At 28.3% G+C, this 19,963-nt stretch overlaps 1 protein-coding gene across 1 annotated transcript; it reads right to left on the bottom strand.

Moving 5' to 3' along the window:
• Positions 1–6,721: 6,721 nt before the first annotated feature.
• On the bottom strand, positions 6,722–10,729 carry LOC132945174 (26S proteasome regulatory subunit 6B). Its single transcript, XM_061014848.1, has 6 exons — positions 10,571–10,729; positions 9,711–9,800; positions 9,288–9,621; positions 9,027–9,230; positions 8,443–8,912; positions 6,722–7,060 (listed from the first exon to the last, which is right to left on the bottom strand). The coding sequence occupies exons 1-6, from the start codon at positions 10,601–10,603 to the stop codon at positions 6,947–6,949; spliced, it is 1,245 nt and encodes a 414-aa protein (XP_060870831.1). The 5' UTR covers positions 10,604–10,729; the 3' UTR covers positions 6,722–6,946.
• Positions 10,730–19,963: the final 9,234 nt, after the last annotated feature.

Raw genomic sequence — 19,963 nt, 5'->3', positions numbered from 1 at the left:
TTAAACTAATAACTATTATAATATTCTGTGCTAATAATTAGTAATAATTTTCAGATATTGTATTGTAAGTCATTACTAGGTAGGTAGTGAATTATAACTATAATATACATGAATATTGAATATTATCAAAGACTAGCCACGGCAATGGTGGTTTGATTTTTTTCAATACGAACAAATATAATTTTTCGTGGTCTAGCAAGACTTTACCGAACTGCTCTACAATCTTTACTAGACGCTCAATATTATTTTCTCGTGATTAACGTCACCAGTTTGTAGGCAGGTCAGTTACAACATGTCGTCATGAATCGGCAACTTACTGAATATGACACGAATGTGTAAACACTCTAAACGTATCAAATCTAGCATAATATTGTATTATTGTATTGTTTCATTTGTTTTACACTTCCATTACGATTTATTTTTGTAGTGTTTTAATGCAATATTCTGATATTGCAATTAAATTGGAACGGCTCAAATCCGTGACGATCGTTACACAATCACTGAATTAATTGTTAAGGAGGGGGGAGGTAAGGTATATTTTCTCTCAGTGTCCCGATTCGAAATAATATATTTGTCAAAATAGGTATAGTATATTCAGGTTGATACGACTATTTACAAAATGTTCTTAAACTGCAATAATAAAATATATTTGAACATTTCATGCTGTAAATCGACAATTTATATTTGTCCAAGCCATTCATAGTTTTTTGCAGGTCGACGAGACACTCATCTGCAACAACACACAGACTGTCCGTCCTTGGACAATAGAAAACTGGCATAATCTTTAATGAATCTTCGGAATTCTAGGGGACACTGTGCATTCGTAGAGTTTGCAAAATATCCATAACAACGTATTGCGTCATTGGAAGTTGATGTTCTAGTTATTATTGCCACTGCCTTATACATAGTTTCACTGAAATCAATTAACAACCACTATAGATTATTTCATAAACTAGTTCGATAGAACGTGACAATTATTTTTTCTATTCGTTGTTTTTACTTTTTACATTATTTTCACTTAAAAGAAATCGAAATGTACGAAAAAAGGAAATGGGTGAAGTCAGAAGCTTATAAACTGTGTGGTGTCTATCTAGTAGTACCTAAATAGGTACTTATTATATGCCTACCTGCGTATGTTATTCATGCTCAAACAAGACTTTAAATTATCTACTGTTATAGCCGCCAGTACTGAGTACTTAGGTACCTTTTACTGGTCATGCATATTGTGTATGTAATATTGATACAAAAAATTGTAGTGTACCTAGGTATTATAATGTATTAACGTCTATTATTTTACATATTATTACATGCTTATGAATTAAATACGATGAAAATGTATAATATAAGTATACAGGCATTTGTTAATAAATAATTATTATTGCTTTCAAAATTCAAAATATTAAAATTAGGAGCATTTTTATCGTTTTATTGGCATATAATCCGTGAATATATTATATTAATATACAGAAACATGAACATATTGGTTATAATAAATATAATATATATAGACAGCACTACAGCAGTATAACACTTCCGCATTCACAGTGTGCAGTAACGCGTTACTATTATATCGTTGCGTTTGTCATATTTTTCGCTCGTTTCTTTTTGAGGCGGACCAGTGATTAGCCATCGTGGTTTCTGCATACAATAATACAATATGCATACCTATAGGTACCTACATGGCCACGTATAAACCTTAACGTGTTCACGTTTTTTAAGCGACTAGGAAATCAAACTTACGCAAAAAGTATTATAGGTAGGCGGTACCTGTTGATATATTATACACCACAGTGGTATAATAATAGGTATTATACGTATGCCTTATAAACTTTATAGTTTATTTTGACTCAAAAATAATAGTAATAACATGCTGTGCAATGTTATTAATAACAGAGGCGTCACCAACCATGGTGGGGCCAACTGGACTGTTACTGGAGGACTATACTATAAGGCTGATCCAAAAATCTAAATAAAACACGGTGGCGAACCGAATTTTTACCTTTAAAATAATTTATCGTATTTTTTAATTAATCAATCCATCATTAGGTATATTAATTATCTTATTCTGCTTAATAAATAATATTGCCTACTGCATTTTTCATAATTTTATTGTAGTTTGAGGTACCTACTAAAAAATATTTTATAGACTTATTTAGGGTGGACCAGTGAACGGGGCCCGAATGCCCGATATCATTAGGGCGGGCAATGGCCCTATTTGAACCGCCACTGTTTTATAGGTAGGTACTTCATACTTTATAAAACGCATAACACACCTATTATCATTGATTAAAAATACTATTAGTATTAATATTCATATTCAATGCTATTATGTATTATAAAATGTTACACACACAGCACAAGCACTTGTCAGTTGTTACCTGGGTAAGTGGTCACTGGTCACTGATCACTGATCAGTGCTGAAGTGCGTCACTGGCCACTGCGTAAGTACGTGTAGCAGAATTGTAACTCCCGATCACAATAATATTATGAATTGTTTACCTTTATAATGTACCTGCCTGTTATATGCCTATATAGTTGAATAATGTATATTGGCAAGACTAATCAATGAGAAAGTAACCATGCGGCGGGCCTAAACGTCAATAACACATTACCTATTTACCTATCCGGTATAGCCAGTATAGGTATATTATATCTACGACCTACCATTTACCAATTTATTATATTATTATTAGGTACATAAATTGTCTGTTTACTTGTAAAATAATAACAATAATAGCGACCACGTCGTTGTTTACCGTGTTGTTTTGATAGGTGGGTACCGCAAAACAGTAAACACTAATACCATAATATATCGCCAATCACCATATATTAAATATTATATTATAACTAGGCACCTACTATTGAATTTGTGGCCCCAATATAATACAAACGTCAAACGGTATTGCCTATGTGGCTACAATGGCTACATATTATCATTGATTATAAATAATAGTATTAGATCACCTAGTATATTATATAGGCGGTAATTTACTACAACAGAAAAATTAGTCGATTACTACATGTCTATTATTGCTTATAAGGCGCTTTGATTGAATCTAACGCTATATTATGTAGATAGGTATACAATGTATACATACGAAATTGATATTAGCTAAATAGGTACACACAACCTAACTATAGGTACCTACTTTAATCGTCCAGAATACAGTCGAACAGATGTAAAGTTGTGTACATATTATTACCTATTAAAAAAGAACTGAGTTTGTTCACTTTTTGAAGGATAAAATGTATGTTAACCAAATAAAAAGAGGTACAAAATGTATATATGTACCTCACCTATAGGTAGTCGCAAGAAGTATACCTATACCTATTATTATTTATTATAAGCCAGACTTTTGATTCCGGAGGTGCACACTAAAAATTAGGGCCCACAATAATTTTGAAAACAATTATAGATACAGACAAATGTTTTAAAGATATCAAATGCACTAAAAATATTTATTTTATTTTATTATTCATTCTAATAAATATTACATAACAATATATAGATATACAATCTTATAATGATAATCGACGTTTAAAAGGAACAACAATTTTTGAATTCGTCAATAGTTGCATCAATTTAATTTACACTTAATTAATAATTAGGGGTCTTGTCGTTTTTGGTGAATGGTCCGGGGGGTGCCTAGGAACCCCCTGTGCGCACGCCTATGAGTATCTATACCTATAGGTACCTAGGTAGTATACTATTTTATGTATTATTATTACCGCACACTTTTATACATCAATATTCCGCACAGTTTTCCCAAAATTATCCAGTTAAATACCGCACACACAGATATTTATCAATAACATACACATTTATCTAATATCACATTTTCGTTTGGAACCGCACACCAGTATCATATTTGATCAAAATTATGAAATATTAAAAATTAGTATAACCTTAAATTAATATAGAACCTAATATTATAGTAATATAATAAATTAAGTTATGATATCGTAAGAATTTATAACTTTTACATTGCAAATATACAATTAAATCGTTTTTTCTCATTTTTAAACTACACCCATTTAGCTACATTCAAAATAAACCATAGTTGTGTTCAGACATTGGTGGCCGAGGGGGCACAACAAATTTTTAAATTGTGAGATCTATTTTTTTTTTAGGAATGAACAAAATTCACAATGGTAGGAGTATTTTTTAATTATGATCAAAAAGTATAACCATTGTCAAAACAATAAAAATACTTTTTCCCCATCCATTATACAAGGTAAACAACATACAAATTGTAAAACTATCAACTAATCAGTAATAAATATTTTTTGAGTATCTGACAAAATTTAAATTATTTTAACAAGTCGTAAAATATCTAAAAACATTTTTGAAATTATAATCGGTAATTGGATATTTACAGCTGATAAAACCATGATGAATATAATACCACATGATAATATAATCACTAATTAATAAATGCGTAACTAAAAAAATTACAATTAATCAAAAATTCAAAATCTTTAAGTACTGCAGGGTACACACCTCACGACTTTTTTTTATATCCTGGCATGATTTTGTTGGAGGCACAGTCTGCCAGTGCCCATCCGGTTCCTTCCGTAAACACGCCTATGAAATAAACATATTTCATTAAAAATGTAATTAACAAATAACACGCAAAAAGTCACGAGTTACCTACATTATTTAATATTGTTTAGGTGTCTGTGTATATAGCTCGATGCTCGCAAATAGAAAATAAAAACCAAACAATATAATATAAGTGAAGTAGGTATGGGACATGTTGGTATACAGAGAAAGCCGTTGGGTTTTGGTTCAATATTTACCAATACGCTTACATTTGACATTGTTATACCAATCAAACCGTAAAGATTCGGAAAACTCGGGTGGCAAATGGTGGGGCGGTGGTGGCGGTGGACGGCTGTGTTATATAAACCGATTTTTCACTTTTCCTTGCATGTAGTTTGAATATTGTGACTCAAGAAACAGCAACTGATTTTCACGTACCTATAGGTACTTACATAGATACTGTGGAAATACTTCTAAAGACAAATTTCAATCATGAACACAAAACAGGTACCTATGTTTTAATGATTTTACATAGTTAAGTAGGTATCTATAGTGACGCAAGTAGGATCTAAATGATATTTGTTAAAAAAAAGTTAGACACATAGATAAGTTTTTAATTAACTTTTAAATTTTAGTTAATTTTTTAATTTACTTTCTCTTAATGTAATGGGCACTAATTTTCTATGAATATTTTGTTTTGTATTGATATGTATATAAAATTAAATAGACAGGCAATGTTAATTATTAATTACCTACCTAATAAGTAGGTAGGTAGTGAATATAATGTTTCATTGCAGAATCAAATTTGGTTATAACTAGTTTTTAAGTTAGGTACCTATTATTATTAGTACACTTTTTACATAAATTGTAATCCCAAATCATTCTGTGTTTCATACTTTGATATGATAGGTACAATAAATTATTTTGCTGACCATTATCTGTGAATCAAGTTTTACTTAAATTAAACATTTAGTGTATAAAATATACTTCTTAGTCTTTAAGTACAGTATTTATTTTATTTTCAGTAGGTACTTCATACAGATTCAAAAAATGTTTGGAATATATGTAAATGTAAATTAAATTAATTAAATATATCACTAAAATTATTCCACGATTTAGATAGCATAGCAATATATTTTGTTCATGGAAAATATCCATTAGTATTTAGTTATTAAAATTTAGCATTATTTATATTTATATGAACGTAATATTTTATAATTTATAATTTAGGTAGGTATATAATATTTATTGTCAAAGCCTGACCATTTGACTAAATATTGTTTTACTAATCAATAAAAATGTCGAATACTGTATTTATTAATCGCAATTTGCTGAAGTTGATAATATTAGCTGGATAATTTATAATGGAAAAAGACAAATGAATCATTGAAAAGTAGGGTGTCTTGTTTATTCATAATACATTTAAATTAATTAGGGAGGAAATTTAATTCCTTGTAAGAGATTATCAACTCTCTAAATGTAATTAATTAATTTTTATTATACAACTAAAATATCAACCATAAATTGATGTACATTTCTGCATTTTTAACGTGTAAAACAAATATCAAATATTGCGCTAATATCACAGTCTTAAGAGATTTAGACAAAAACATTAATCCAAGCATATTTACACTAAACAATTATAATGATTAATGGGTTTGAGATGTTTATTAGTTAGTTGCATATGAACATTTTTATATAGAATTGTGGACATTAACATATTCAATTAAAATATTTTATTAATTTATACAATAAACAATTTTGTTTTTCAGATTTTTTTCGTTATTTTTATCATCTCAATGGTGGCCACTTCTTACTCCAGAACTTTGAAGAAACGTGACCTACAAGAAGTTGAAGACAACGAAGCACTTTATACCTCACATGGTAATTATGGAGGCGGTGGCGGTGGTGGAGGTGGTCATGGACATGCCACATCATATCAAAGTTATGTGCTACATGCCTTCCACCCATCTAAATTCCACGTTAAAGACCATTGAATATTAAGATTATTCTTCAGTGATCTTAAATTAATATAATGTTTAGTTATCAAACTAGGTCATTGTTATTAGATTATTCAATACAATACTTATGTTTGAAATATAATTTTAATTTTTGTATACAACATACCTTAAGTGATAGTAATAATAATAATAATAATAATAAAAATAAACAAATGAGTTATGGATTGATATTATATACTATATTATATTCTAATTAAGATATTATTACAAACAAATAAAAGTATTCATATTATTGAAATTGTTTAAGAAATTATATTAATTACTTTTAAAACAATTAATAAATTAGAAAATGGAATAATTTTATGCAGACATGTTTTTATTAGAAAAAAAATAGTGTATTTGAATTTAATAAAACTGTAGGTTTATTGTTATTTGTATAGATTTATTTGTAGAATTCATGTTCTGATTCATCCTTTTTGATATTATTTTTGTATCCTTTTTCAAAATCTTTAGGTAATACAATGTAACGATTTTCACGTACAGCATGCATTCCAGCCTACAAAATAAAATACATATTATTATACATATAGGCATTACTGATTTTAGTGATTATAATTTAATAATTTAACAACATTGAATATTTTTACAAATTATGTTTAGCAGATCTAACTAACCTAAGCAACCAGTATTTTCTACAACTTAGTAGGTGACCCACCAGTTTATATGGTTAAGAAAATTGAGACTTACTCTAGCTAGTTTTTGTACATATTATTGTTTAAAAACTATAATATTGATTGTGTGAAGCAATTTCATGATATTTTGTGTAACTTTAAGTGAATTTATTAGTTTTATTCAAGACTAATAAGACTGGCAAGTAAACTGGTATAGTCATGTAAGTATGACAAATGGTATATAATATGCTATAACTAAACATATACATCAGTACAATTTACGACATATAGACAATTTATTTTTGATTAATGATGATAGAGATCTGGTGCAATAGGATCAGTGATAAAAACATTATTTCCTTTAGTTATTATCAATAATAGGGCGATATTAAAAATATTATTGTAAAAATAATTTCATAAAATTTGTTTGGAAAGAGAAATTCTAGTTCCAAAATAAATAAATAGGAATGAATTATAAGGATGATTCATCCGCATGTGTTATCTTACTAACGCTCTAGTAAATGTGTTAAGAAAAATCCGTTTTAATCTGTTAATTTCAATATTTATGTGAATAGACCAATGATCAAACTAAAAGGTAAGAATTCTAGGGTATCTCAATAAATTTTTTTGAAGCAAGTTATGAGAAATTTAAAATTGTAAATTTTGGGTGAATTTGTTTAAATTAATTTGTGAATTAATTTTGTAAATAATGTGCTAAAACGTCCTAAATTTTAGTTGATTATCAATAAATATTGGTAAGTTAACAGCTAAATTAATGCTAACTATTTTATGTATAAAACGGGGAAAATGCGCTAAAAAAAAATATAAAAAAATATATATATCAATAATGTCATTGACAGAAATTCAATAATAAGTACTTTTGTTATAAATTAAATTTAGTTTGAAATTATTTATTTATTTTTTTTTATAAGGTTTTTTAATATTGTCAAAGTTGTGATTATAAAATTAGTTATTTATCAATTATTACAACTACCAATACAATTTTTTAGTATGCACTATGTTCGATTCTGTAATTACTACTATGGACTTAAAAAATGCGGGTTAATACAGACAATTTGTTTGTTGTTGTGCATTGCTATTATTGAGTATTAAATTGTCTTAAAATAATAAAACTATGAGGCAATGTAAATCTGGAATAGTCGCAGAAACAGAAATGAGTTCACTGTAAAATTATATATTCAAGGTAGTCATAATGACCAATAAGTACCTAAAATTATTTCAAAACACAAAATAAATATTATATTACCTCTTGGCAAATTGCATTTATATCAGCTCCAGAAATCCTATCTGGTCTGGCCACATAATCTTCTAAATCAACTTCTTCACTGAGATTCATCTTGGCTGTTATTGTTGAAAAGACTAAACGCTTTTGTCTACGATCAGGCAATGGAAACTCAATTTTTCGGTCCAAACGACCAGGACGCAATAAAGCTGGATCTAAAGTATCAGCTCGATTGGTAGCCATTATAACTTTAACATTAGTTGTTTGATCAAAACCATCCATCTGATTAAGAAGTTCAAGTAATATTCGCTGTACTTCACGATCAGCTCCAGTTTGTGCATCAAAACGTTTAGTAGCAATCGCATCAATTTCATCAATAAATATTATAGCAGGTGAATTTTCTTTAGCCAAACGGAAAACATCACGTACCATACGTGGTCCTTCTCCTAAGTATTTTTGAACAAACTCTGAACCAACCACACGAATAAAAGCAGCTAGAAAATAAAATAATATAATAATAAAGATTGTCAAAGTATTTAATTCTTATATATTCACAGATAAAATTGTTTTTTTTTTATTTAATTGAATTTTTAGTATAATCTAGTTACCAGTAGTATGGTGAGCCACAGCTTTAGCTAACATAGTTTTACCACAACCGGGTGGTCCATACATTAAGACACCACGTGGTGGATCAATACCAATTTGCTTATATAGCTCAAAATGTGTAAGTGGCAATTCAACAGCTTCTCGAATTTCTTGTTTTTGCATATCCATACCTCCAATATCAGCGTATTGAATATCAGGCTTTTCATCTACGGTTATTCATATTGTTAAAATAGAAACAATTTAATCTAATTAAGATAACTTACCAGCCTGTAGCATAGATATAGAAGAATCTGCTTCTGGTGGTAATACATCGACCAAAGCATTACTATGTTTATGCAATGCAACACTAGCAGATGGTTTTAGTAATTCCCGATCGATTGTTGACAATATACGTACATAATAGTTTGATCCAGTAGTACTTCCAACAATACCAGTATTTTGGTCAACTGCTTCTAAAAACTGACCAATTACAAGTGGGACACTTTGAATACGTTTCACTTCTTCTTGTGCGTGTAAGTATTCTTTTTTTAAATTACGTTGTTCATCTTTAATATATTCTTCTTGTACAGTCAAAAATTCCAAATACCTTTGTAAGCGCTAGATATTTCAATAAAATAATAATAAGGTAACTATAATTTTGAGATTCATATTTAAATTTTATTTAAAAATTAATAATTTAAATTTACTTTGTATCTAGAATAATGGTCCAAACTGTCTAAACATGCCTCAACATTATTCAAATTAGGAAGTGTAGGTTTAGCATCCTGACTATCATCCTGTAAAAATAAATACATAAGCATGACAACTTTAAATTATATAATAGTAAAGGCCATTCTTACAATGTCTGGTAAAGTGTCGGTTAACGCTAAATGACTGATAACAGATTTTATTAGTTAACTTAAACCGGACATTGTAAGAACGGCCCTAATTATACTACCTACTGAAATATATAATATACATTTCAATATTTAATTTGCAAATATTTTTAACATAATTAACATAGAAACATGTTGGAAATTGAATCTTTGTTGACTTTTAAAGGACAACAACTATTAAATGAATTACTTATTTATAAGTGAATTTTATACAGAATTAGTCTCAAAGAAAATCTATTACATTCTATTGTAAAATGTTATCAAATAACTCATATTATACAGGATTCAACAGATGCATTACATAGACATTATTTATCCATGTAATGTATGTTATATTTGAATGGACGTACCTAAAAAATGTCCTATTGGTTATTATTTTAAATTATGTAACAAAAATAAGTATACTAGACTACAATGCATTGTTAAGACAATGGAAAACAGTAGATCGTACACAACATACAAATTATAATAATATTATTGTAAAAAGTATTTATAAATATTATTATTATACAAAGTGGTAAAATTAAGAATAAATTAATAAATGTATTGCTTTGTGTTTTACTAGAAATGACGGTGAATTTTAAAAGATACTAGTAGAATCATAGAATAAGAAAGCATAATAAGTAACAAATGTTAAAATTAATATGAATTTTATAAAACTAAATACGAACCCTTTCTGGCAAGACAATACCGATTTCTTCCATTGCAAATTTTCGTATTTAAAATTGTAAATTTGTGTATTTTTTGTGTGTATTATTGTTCAATCGTCGGATACTCGGATCGCCAAAGCTAGGAGGAGAATACTAATTATTATTATGATTTTTATATTTTGCTTATCAAAATGATTAATCACAATTTTAGTGATAATTGAAACATAACCTCAAAAAACCGATGTCATTGTTGTTGTACGAGATATGAGGTACTTTTCCTCAAATGTCATGGAGGAAAAAAAACGAACGAACGAACGAACGATGAAATTAAAAACCGACAATTCGGTAATCGGTGATCGAAAGTCGTAGTTAATTTTTTTTTTTTTTTTTTTTATTGATCTGAAATATACATCGACAACTAGGCCATTAGTACATGAATTTTAGATTACATTGTTAGTATTTTAGCATTTACATGGTTACATTAAATTAAATTGTACAATTCTGTTTTTTTTAAGAATAAAATTAAGTTTTTAACGTCTTGTGGGTTTGGTCCTAGTGCTTGACAAATTTGTTCTGATATGTGGTATTGATTTCGATACATGTTGTATTTTTGACATTCTGTGATGACGTGGTTGACCGTTAAAAGTACATTGCACGCGTCGCATAGTGGAGGATCGTCTTTGGTCATCAAATAGCTGTGAGTTAGGTGTGTGTGACCAATTCGGAGACGGTTTATTATGGTTTCTTCTTTTCTACTGAGTTCAAGATTTATCCATAGATTTATATTGTTTTTTATTTTATTGAGTTTGGTGTTGAGTTTTCGCCAGTAGGAATGCCATTTATTGTTTGTGTGTAGTTTAATTTCGTTTTTTGCATCTGCAAATGTGATGGACTTTATGGTTGCAGTTAATTTGGAGGTGATTGCATTATGGGCTTCTTGGTCAGCCATTTCATTTCCTGGAATGCCGATGTGGCCCGGAATCCATACAAACTGGATGTATATATTTTTATTTTCTGCAAGAAAAGTTTCTTCTTGTATTAGCTTAGTGATATCTGTTTGGTTTCGAGTATTTGTGATGGTTAATTGTTACCACGAATTAAGATATACAGGATACCGAACGAACGTATGATAAGTGAGGCCCGAACCTTCTCACTTGTTGGCAGGGCCACTAACACCATCTAGTGCACTATTTACAAACTATGTCAATATTTATTTTCCCTCTGATTTTGAATTTTGAAATTATACAATATCGCGAATTGAAATAATCTACATAAATCTTATAAATTCATGATAATTATCACGAATTAATATATATATTAAGATAATTATAGACATTATAATATGGCTAAATATTCCTTTATAGGTCTATAATAATAAATAATTATATTATATTATATTTTGTATTAATCTTTAATCGCTGTGAGCTACGAGAGTATGGGATTCCACATTTAGTTGGAGTTTTGCTATTTGCTTGTAACTTGCCTAAATATGCCTTTTTTAGACAAGTGCTGTGTCGAAAATTGTATGGGAATATCTAAAAGTAGATTTAGTGTTCCTAAACTTTCCCATGAAAAATGGGAAAAAGCTTTAGGAAAAGTTTTAAATAAAAGGTCTAGAGTTTGTGGAGACCACTTTGAGCCACAAGACATTATAAATACTTGGGTATCAGGCGAAGGAAGTAGCAAGTACACCGTAAGTATAATTAATATAAAATAATTAACTTATATAATACATATTAAAATATAGGTAAGATCCTACAATATCTTTATTGCCTAATTAATAAAAAAAAAACCTAAATTGTATTATTTTTAAATTGTGTACAAGATATGTTTAAAAAAGCCTCGTTTGAGATCTGGAGCTGTACCACTATTAAGCAACTGCTCAAATGAAAACATTATAAGTGAAATTGAAAAATCATATTGTGAAGATACATCTATTGCTTCTAGTTTATGTGCTCAAGATATATCATATTATTTCCTCCAATATTAAATAGAAACATATCCATTGAAAACATTGAAGAAATCATTAATATCTTTGATTCAGTGAATATTTGTTATGGAGCAGTTCTAGCAAGTAAATATCCACATATTAAAGCATCATTTGGCCAGATATTTGGCCAGAAAATTATCTAAAAAAACCAAATGTGAAATATGCCTGTCTGGAATAAGAAATATTGATTGTAAAACATGTAATCTAAATGAAGCTCAATTGATTCACCTCAAATCTAAAGGATTTTTAACTTACCCAGATGGAAATTTTTTCATGTTAATTAGACTGATTGAGACTTCATTTGAAATCCATGCTAAGAGTCCTAACGTTTTTGATGACACAGTAGAGCATTTTTTTAATAATAATTATATAATACCTTTTCCATGCAATGATCACAAAACTGAAATTGTTGAATATATTTTCACGTCATATTTGACAATGAGAATGAGACAGTTTACATTTATGAATAATAAAGAAAAAAAGAAATTATCAAAGTTATCTGCTACCTAATTTTTTAAGTTGTATCTTATTAAGATATTATATTACATACCTATAATCTTATGTAAATTTATTTAAAACAATAACAGTAACATTTTTAAAATATTATGCTTTGTTTTCTTGTTGTACCTATGCTTCAAAGTTCAAAGCTTCAAATTTCAATTTTTGCATCAGACATTCAGGTATAAGTATCATACAATTATATTCAAGATAATACTGTATTAGTATTATTAATTATAATTGTAATTTGTATTACCTTGGTGGCTATTGCTATTGGTGTTATAAAACTTAAACTAAATTAATTTACATGGTTTTAGTTGATTTTTATACCAATATTGTCTTTGAGCGCTAGTTGTCATGCCAAACAGTGAGAAGCGGGCGGCCTCAGAAAAACATTGATAAGACCTTTCCGTTCCGTATCCTGTATATCTTAATTCGTGATTGTTACCGAAATGGCGAGGGAAATTCAAAGTATCCACCACCGCTTGAAAAACAATTAAATTTTCCTCTCTTCACACTTGTCCAGCAACACACTACATAACGCCGACGCCGACTGGCAACGTTGTCGTCTGTTACTGTAATAGTGGTTACAACAGACTGGATCGACCGCACTTTTCGAGTCCCGCGCGAGTCGATTTTACAGTAACTTACTAATATTCGAGCCGTAGGCACACGTGTGTCAATTAAATATTATTTTTAAGTCCAGGCCGTTATATATTATAATAAGTAAGTGTGCATATCATTATTTAAGATATTATTGTAGGTATAAATGAAATATATTTGGAATGCGCTATTAACCTACTATTATAGGTAATCGGAAAAAAAATCCCCAAAGCCAATACTTATAATTATACATATATAATTGTACATTTTAAAATATAATACTAATCTTATGATAAGGCCTAGATGATAATCTTACCTTTAAATTTTATAAGAAGTCAATTCTCTCTAATTTTTAAACTAACATGACTGCTGAACTAAAATGTTATTGTTTTTTTTTTTTTTTAAATAGAAATATTTTTATTTAAGATTCTGAGCGAAGCGATGAATGTATTGATTTTATAAAGATGTGTGTTTTTATTTTTTTTTTTTTATTTTTGTGTCTGTCATTACCTTTTAGGACAGTAAAAATGCTTGAATTTTCTTCAACAGTAACTTTTCTGATAGGAAAGTGAATCTAGTTGGTACTTTGGGGTTAAGTAAACATTTCCCAGTAGTTTTCAAAAGCGGCGTGAAAATCAAAAGAAAAATTAAGGAAAAACGGGAATTTTTACGAAAAATCTGTTTACGAGAAAATCGGTTTTTGGTTTTTGGTGCCACTCTAAAACAAATAACCGTAGGTATATGAAATTTTGACTGAATGTTTATATTAGCATTTTCTATACACCATAAAACATTTTCCAAATATTTTGACTTATTTTGAGCTGTTTATGGACATTTTCAGTTTCCATTTTTTTTTAGTTTTTTTTTCTATAAATATCAATACAATTTTATCTGTTGGGTAAAAAAGCTTGAAAATTTAATAGAAGGCTCCCAGGTTATTGTTTCAAAGGCAGATGAAAAAAATTAAATATTCTTAGTCACAGTTCTTATTTATAAGCATTTAAAAATCAAATTTTGACAAAATACGGAAAAATCACAAAAATTAGCAAATTATTTTGAGTTGAGAATACATAACAATTTTTCTTTTTAAATCGAAGATTTGAAAATGTAATACAAGATTATCCATAAGTTTGTCTACCTTTATCAAAAAAAAAAAAATGTCTACAAGAAAGTCAAATTAAATTTTTATGAGCATTTGAAATTCATATTTTTACAACATTTGATATTCACTCGATATCTCATGTAACGATTTTCTTATTTTGTTGCAATTAAAAAACGTATGACTGTAGATACTTGAAAATTTCACTGAATGTTTGTATTACAATTTTCTATTCACGATAAAATTTTGAATATATTTTGACTCTTTTTGAGCGGTTTACGGACATTGTCAGTTTTCAATTTTTTTAGTTTGTTTTTTATAAGTATCAATAAAATGTTATTTGTTGGGTAAAAAAGCGTGAAAATTTAATATAAGGCTCCTGATATATTGTTATAATAGCAGTTGAAAAATATTAAAAATACACAGGCACAATTTTTTTTTATAAGCATTTAAAGTTCAAATTTTGACAAAATTTATTAAATTTAAAATTTCATTATTATTTTGTAGTTAAAAATGTATATAATATTCAACTTTTATAACTAAGGATTGAAAATTGTAAACAAGGCTCCACGTAAATAGGTTATGTATAAATTACTTTATTCACAATAATAATATCATCAAATATACTTGGTAATATCATAGACTGACTGACCATTTTCGGTCAGAATCGTGTTTCTTATACAATGATATTATATCATTGAATTCAAATTTAACACCATCCATTACAGTGACCCACTTGTAAACTACTGTACAGCAGAGTGACACCCACTTACCCACCTTTTTTCATATGTATTTAAAATTACTTAAACATTTATTTATTATATTACTATGTAATCGTTTTAAAGGACACACCATATATTCAGTGGCGTATTATCGAGAGGGGGTGGTGGTACATATTATAACTTTCTAACTTTCCTGATTTAACTATAAAAGTTAAGTTACTATAGTTAGCGTGGTTGCAGTTGAACTTATTACATATTGCCTACCACGGTATTGGCGCCTGGAAATATACCATTATCGTAATAGCCCGTATAATAATTATTTACCGAACAAATTATACACATTGAATGGACATTTTTGGGGTAGTCAAACTCGTGTTACTAGCATATGTGTCCGTATCACTTAGTAGGTACTTACCTATTTATGCTAATATATTATTATAATGCAGCATCTTGCACTATACTTGCAGGCATACCCTCATATTATAACGTTGTATAGACCTATGTTAGTATTACACGGCTATTTGTTCAAAGAAAACTAAAATAGTAATTGAAATTTGAACATTCCACATTTTTATATATTATATTTAATATATTTATGTACAATAAAAAATGGTAGGTGTTACTGTAGTTGGACACTAAATAGTATTATTTATAGCTACAATTTACGTTTTATTCGATATGCCATTTAGTAGATTTGTTACTTAGATCCAGTGTTGTTAACGTTCCTTTTATATAGATATCCGTTCAATTCCTCGTTCCTTTAGTATAAATAGAAATTCGTTCAGTTCCTCGTTCATTTAATGTTAAGAAACTCGTTTAATTCCTAGTTCCTAAGAAACAGGAACTCATTCTATTCCTCGTTCCTCATCGTTCATGACTCATTGTGTAAATTATGAATAATTTGTTTTAATTTATTGTTATACCTACTATTGCAGCAGTTTTTTGTTCATGCGAAATAAGAAACTCTTATTAAGTAAGAAGAAATAAATTATAGTATAATATAAGATGTAACCGTAGGCATATAAAACAATTAAAAAATATTGTTTTTATGTCTATGGATTAACGAAATTAATAATAATATCATTAGTGACCAAAATAAATGTATTAAGAGACGCGTGATATTACAGTTCTTTCATCACTGTACACTATGTACTAAAGTTCGACAGACGACAGTTTTCCGGGCGTGCCTGGGAAGTTATATTTCTTTGGTAATTAAATTAAAATATGAATTATAAGTTATATAGGTACCTATTATGTACTTAAACAAAACTCGTTTGTCAGAATTTAAATAAGAAGAGAGGTCAATTAAAAAAAAATAAAATTTGGAAGTGACTCTGCTGAACAGTAGGGTACAAGTGGGTGACTGTTATGGATAGTGTTACATTTGAATTCAATGATATAATATCATTGTATACGAAAAACGATTCCAAGTGGAGACGATTTGACAGCCTAGGATATTGTATACTATACTTATATTGATATTATTAAATATTATTAATACCGTAGCCGGTTAATTTGAGTTATTATTATTTGTTTATTATCATATTTGTATATAATAATACATTTTAGACGTTTCAATTACCCACGAATAATATTTTTAAAATAAGTTACAACGAATTATGAACGATATTTCAAAAATTAATTGCCGAAAATCATTAGTTTTTAACTGAAAACGACAGAGAAGTCTGAATTTGGCGATCAGTCTTATTTTTAAGTTATATTATATAGCTAATTGAACTTTTTGGTATTTTCATATAATATATCCGGTGTAGTCACTCGCACACTGCGCTTGCACGAACAATTAAAATCAAAAACATCCCTCGACTTGTTATGTAAATCCACCATGGGTGGATGTCAGAATTATTTTTGCATCATCAATTTTAAAACGTTGATTTATCTAGATTAAAAAAAAATTAATTTGTTATACTTAAGCTCGGTAAACTTTAAGCGTTGTACGGGTGCGTAAAACACCGAAAATCGTGAACTTCGTAAGGTTATACCATAAATACCAATGGTTTCCCGGTAGTAGAGTTTTGGACAAGTACCTACATAGGTAACTTATAATAATTCATATTGTAAATTAATTAGGTACCAAAAAAATATAACTTCTCAAACACTGTGTCTATTGGCACTGCCGGGAGAATGTATTAGAATGTCTATAAACTTGCGGACCAGTTTGTATAGTTAAATTTGGCATGCGAACTATAATTTAAATAGAAAACCAGAATAGGTGCATTGCAAATGACAAAGATTTCTGTAAAAGAAGATACGATTTATCAATATACCGTTTAGGTACTGAGTATAATACTATAATATATAAGTTCTATGGATTTATCATAGTAAATAATATATTTTATAATATCTATGGCAATCGTCAATTGTCGAAATTCGTCGGCGACGGTTAACAATTATAATAATTTCAGCAAATACTATTGTATTATAAATATAATATATAGTATATTTTGATTTCAGTGAACAAAAAAATAATAAGTCACTAATATAAACGGACAGTTCGTTAAACCGTACATATTATAATGTAAGTTTTAATACAAACTCGCAAATGATGAGGTTATTTTCATAAAGTATTTCGATACTTTCAAGTTTCAGTTCATCGGAGTGAGATGATTAGATGGAGATGGATGAAGATAGCTGTTTCTTCAGCGATGGTGGCACTCTAGCTACGTTTCACCGGAAGAGTAGATGTTTACGAGTAAGTTTGTTTTCATATTATAACCTACTATTTTACATTTACTTTTTAGACTTAAATTAGGCGTAAATAGGAATTATTCTTGTTTTTTTAAATAATTTTTTCGAAAAATATATGAAACATGTATAGCTCATACAATTATGAATTTATAGTTAATAGAAATGCGGATGTTTATACTTTATAGATATTTTTTTATTTAAATCGTGTAAATAATTTGATTAAACAATCAGGTACCTACTCATCACTAGTATCAATTTTATTATATTACGTGTAAAATCACCGACACAAGGTGCAGACTGAATTAAAAAAATTAAAAACATAAAATAATGTTGTAGTAGAAACTGGAAACTGTAGTATTTATAATCCATATAATGTAACTATTAAATTGAATCATTGAATTATTATTCAGAGATCACTTTGGGATAAATGCCAAACGTATAAATGTAAATTAAATTAAAAATAATTAAAAAACATTTTGTGAAAGGAACAAGATTACTGCTAATATTTAAGTCTTAATTATTATTAACAAAGAAATACAAATAATAGATATTTTAATGGATTTTTACTATTAACATTCAGTGTAAATATTGTTTCTGATCGACTTACATATATGTAAGTACCTTCTATAAAATAATTATTCACATCAAATAATCCTAACAATTTAATGCAAGGATTCTCATAAATAAATTGATCTTACAGCAGCCTTAAAACAACAAAAAATACATTTGTACATCATTTACAAAATTTTAGTTCCCTATTATGGTGTAGGTACTAATACAAACAATAAATTGCTATTCGAAAAAAACAATTTCGTATACCTATTATTATTTACTAAATACCTACAGCTAAACTAAACTAAAAATAAACATATGATTACATATACTGAGTGCCCATAAAATAATATTATATATGAAAATTGAATCTTTATTACGAATACTTATCGTTTACACACACCACAAGAAAAAATAATTAAAAATATTAAAAAATAAAGAACACATCATTGTAAAATTAATACAGTCATCGATCCGCTCAGAATCTAGAATTATAGACTTGGAGTTTTAGAAATCTAGTTGGTATTATAGTATTTGATGAATTTACTGTATACGTTGATGGCTTTATGTTAACTCTAAAATCCAGTAATCACATTTTTATTTAATAATTCATAAAATACAATATGCTCTTAAAAAAATATTCTTGTGCTTCTGATATCTATTCACCACCTTAATCAATAATTAAATTGATAAACGAAAATAATAATTTAAATAATACCCATATCATATTATTATAATCAAAATTATAAACTGTTTTGGTTTATTGTCATATCAAATTTCAATGAACAAATTGTTCCTTAACACGGAACTCTTTGGTATAAAAAGTTGCATTATATATTATATCCGTGGATTCATCATATTGATGTACCTAGTATAATATCTATCATTTATTTATTTATCTATGGCAAATCTCAAAGTCATTGCAGAAGACACATTCGACTAAAAATTCTAAAATTTCAATAAGCAAAGAAGATATTCTAAGTTCTGTATTCTGGAGCGTTTCCTCAACGGCGTCGCAGTTCACACACGTCATGGATTCCGCCGAAAGAGTCGATAATTCAAGCAAGTTTGTTTTTATATTCTTTTGGGGCTTAAATTTACTTTTAAGACTTAAAATAAATATTTAATGTCACGAAAAATGTGCTATCCAAGTGTTGTAGGCGCATATTTTAGTTCCGAACTAGAAATGTATAAAATACGTGAGATATAAACGTCGTCGTCGTTTTTCCAGTCCCTGTTCGTAG

Source organism: Metopolophium dirhodum, chromosome 5 (assembly GCF_019925205.1).
Source record: "Metopolophium dirhodum isolate CAU chromosome 5, ASM1992520v1, whole genome shotgun sequence".
In the NCBI taxonomy this organism is placed as follows: Eukaryota; Metazoa; Arthropoda; class Insecta; order Hemiptera; family Aphididae; genus Metopolophium; species Metopolophium dirhodum.
Note: the sequence above shows the minus strand (reverse complement) of the source record. Positions and strands in the feature narration are given on the sequence as shown.

Excerpts from the sequence above, each read along its gene's own strand:
- LOC132945174 (XM_061014848.1), bottom strand. The coding sequence starts at position 10,603 with ATGGAAGAAATCGGTATTGTCTTGCCAGAAAGG. Across the intron at positions 9,801-10,570 it reads GTATTGTCTTGCCAGAAAGG|GATGATAGTCAGGATGCTAA; the intron begins GTTCGTATTTAG and ends TTATTTTTACAG. Across the intron at positions 8,913-9,026 it reads TGTGGCTCACCATACTACTG|CTGCTTTTATTCGTGTGGTT; the intron begins GTAACTAGATTA and ends TTTATTTTCTAG.